The 2,796-nt window shown below is 32.5% G+C and overlaps 1 protein-coding gene across 1 annotated transcript; it reads right to left on the bottom strand.

Moving 5' to 3' along the window:
• Nucleotides 1–301: 301 nt before the first annotated feature.
• On the bottom strand, nucleotides 302–1,174 carry LOC113110483 (olfactory receptor 2AT4-like). Its single transcript, XM_026274658.1, has one exon. It carries the CDS (start codon nucleotides 1,172–1,174, stop codon nucleotides 302–304), a length of 873 nt encoding a protein of 290 aa, XP_026130443.1.
• Nucleotides 1,175–2,796: the final 1,622 nt, after the last annotated feature.

Below are 2,796 nucleotides of genomic sequence, written 5' to 3'. Positions count from 1 at the left end.
CACCCCCTGTAAGATGCACTCAGCCTTTTACATTTATGTAAAAAGCTGTAATGATTAACAAATATATATATATATATATATATATATCAACAAAAAGTTATTTATATTAATGTAAAGCAATTAAAACAATAATGTACATTAGTTTCATAAAATGATAAAATTTGACATGTACATCATTTCATTTTGGAGTAGTTAACTTATTGACTTTTGACTTTTGACTGTTCCTGATAATGTAGACAGACCATTTGATAAAGAACTGTCTGATTTCTTTGATCCTGATGCAGTAGATGAAGGGGTTCACTTAAGGTGGAAGCAGACTGTAGAACATGACCAGGCTGATCTTCTGACTGCTGTTGAGCAGCTTAACATTTGGGATGTTAGAAGTGCTATAAACCACGAAGCGGGGCACGTAATAGATGGTAATGATAGTCAGCTGTGTGGCACAGGTAGAAAAGGCTTTAATTCGGCCCTGTGCATTTGCTATTCGAAGCACAGACACCAGGATACTTAAATAAGAAAATATGATGAAAGAGAATGGAACAAGAAGCACAAACATTGCTACAGCATATGCATTGAGGTTTGTGATGGTTGCATCAGCACAGGCCAGCTGGTTTATAGATGAACCATCACAGAAACAATGAGCGATCCTGTTTGGCCCACAGAATGGCAGCTTCACTGTCTGTATTAAGCTAATGGTTGGAGCAATCACTGCAGTAACCCAAGAAAACCCTATTAGAAGCCTCATAGTACGGTTAGTCATTAGAACAGGGTATCTTAGCGGGTAACAGATCGCCAAGAACCGATCAAGTGCCATGTTCATCATAATTAGGGAGTTCAAGGTACCAAAATAGTGAATCAGTTGCCTTTGAAACAGACAAATATAGAAGCCAATATAACCGTCATTAAACCAATAGCGAGAAATGACTTTTGGCAGAGCTACTGTGCAGAAACCAATATCAGACAAGGACAAACTCAGCATGATAATATACATGGGCTTATGAAGGCTGCGTTCAGTCACAAACAAGACCACAATGAGAGAGTTTCCAGTAATTACAGCGATGTAAATGATGAATAAAAGCGCTCCTATCAGGTTGTAGTATTTGGGCTGGAGTCCAGGGAAACCCACAATGAAAAACTCAGTTACAGAAGTTGTGGTTTCATTTACCTGTGACATACTTAAACCTGCAGTGAATACCTGTTTACAAAAGAAACAATATCTGGCTTTAGAAAAAGTATTGAATTATAAATTATTCAATTTGTATTAAATGGTTTAAATGACATTAAATTACAAAATTATTAATTCACATAAATTATTCAACATGTATTTAAAAAAAATTATATTAATAATGTAAATAAATACATTTTCATTAAATGAATAACACATTGTTACCAAAAATGATTTGTCATTGGAAAAATGTCAATGTTATTGTGGCTTGTATTTCAGCAAATTACCTTGATTATTCTTCTAAGCTATATGACATCTGCTAAAATGTATTCCTGGCTCAGTGTGTCACGTCTGTCCGTGTTCAGTGCTGATGTCAATGTTCTGCGTGTGGTTTCATTATTTATAGCTGTAGAATCAGTGTTGAAGCCTATAGGGTCCAACACATCATAGAGGACCATGTTTTTTTTATTTTTATAATTTCATCAGCATTAGTAAAGGTCACTAGCAGGTGGTGCAAAAACGAGGGAAAATAAATGAATGGAGATTCATGACAATTGACATGTGTTTATTACTTTTTCCATGGCAGAAAAGCCATACAAATTTAATATAAAAGGGGTCACATGATGTGATTTAAAGTTTTCCTTTCTCTTTGGATTGTTACAAGCTAATTGTGCATAAGACATTAGGTGCGTTTACATGGACACTTTTTGCTTCTATTGGAATGAATGACCAATGACCAAATACACAAAATAATAACCTTTAAAAAAGCATCATATGACCCCTTAAAATGTATTTATTTTTTATCAAACTTTATTTTAAGTTCCAATTCTCACTGTTAGCAAACCATTAACCATTTTGCCTCAATAAACAACTAATTTGCTGCTCATAGTTAGTAAGAGAGTTGTTAAGATTAGGTATTTGTAAGGATTGGGGATGTAGAATATGGTCATGCAGAATATGAGCCTTATAAGTACTAATAAATAGCCAATATGTTATTAATAAGCATGCTAGTAAGCAACCAGTTACTAGTGAGAATCGGTCCTTATACTATGTTTTACCATATATTTAAATATAAATATTAAATATTTACTTTGTTTAACTGCATATCTTTTGACCAGTAATGCATTGTTTAATTAATTTAAATTCTCAGGGGGTACTTTCAGCAATTTTATTTTTTTTCTCGGAATCACTGACATATGTGGTGATTTACTCATCTAAGGCAAAAGTTTTACACTGTCCATGCTGTCCTCCCTGTTAAAAAGCACAATCATGAAAATTACAAAAGTTTATTAATTTACTTTAATTGTCTTTAATTAAATGCACAGACAAATATCCACAGACAACAGCTGTATTTATTGTAAATTCAATATATTATGGCACTTCTGCACTCAAAAATCTATTTGAATGGCACATAAAATTTCCATCCATATGGATAAGACAGTTTTAACTAATAAACTTAATGTAATGCATATGAATGTGTTTTAAATCAAATATATTTCACAGCCATATTTTAACCTTGTTCATATATTTTAATTAATTAAATTCAGTTATGATTACAATTAACAGATTTACGCTGATTTTAAGCAATTTGTGCAATAAGTGCATTTTGAAAATAATATTGTTTAAATAAA

The sequence above is a fragment of the Carassius auratus genome, chromosome 10, assembly GCF_003368295.1.
Source record: "Carassius auratus strain Wakin chromosome 10, ASM336829v1, whole genome shotgun sequence".
Classification (NCBI taxonomy): Eukaryota; Metazoa; Chordata; class Actinopteri; order Cypriniformes; family Cyprinidae; genus Carassius; species Carassius auratus.
This window is presented reverse-complemented; position numbering and strand designations above follow the sequence as displayed.

What these genes read in the sequence shown, in the direction of transcription:
- LOC113110483 (XM_026274658.1), bottom strand. Translation starts at nt 1,174, where the DNA reads ATGTCACAGGTAAATGAAACCACAACTTCTGTAACTGAGTTTTTCATT.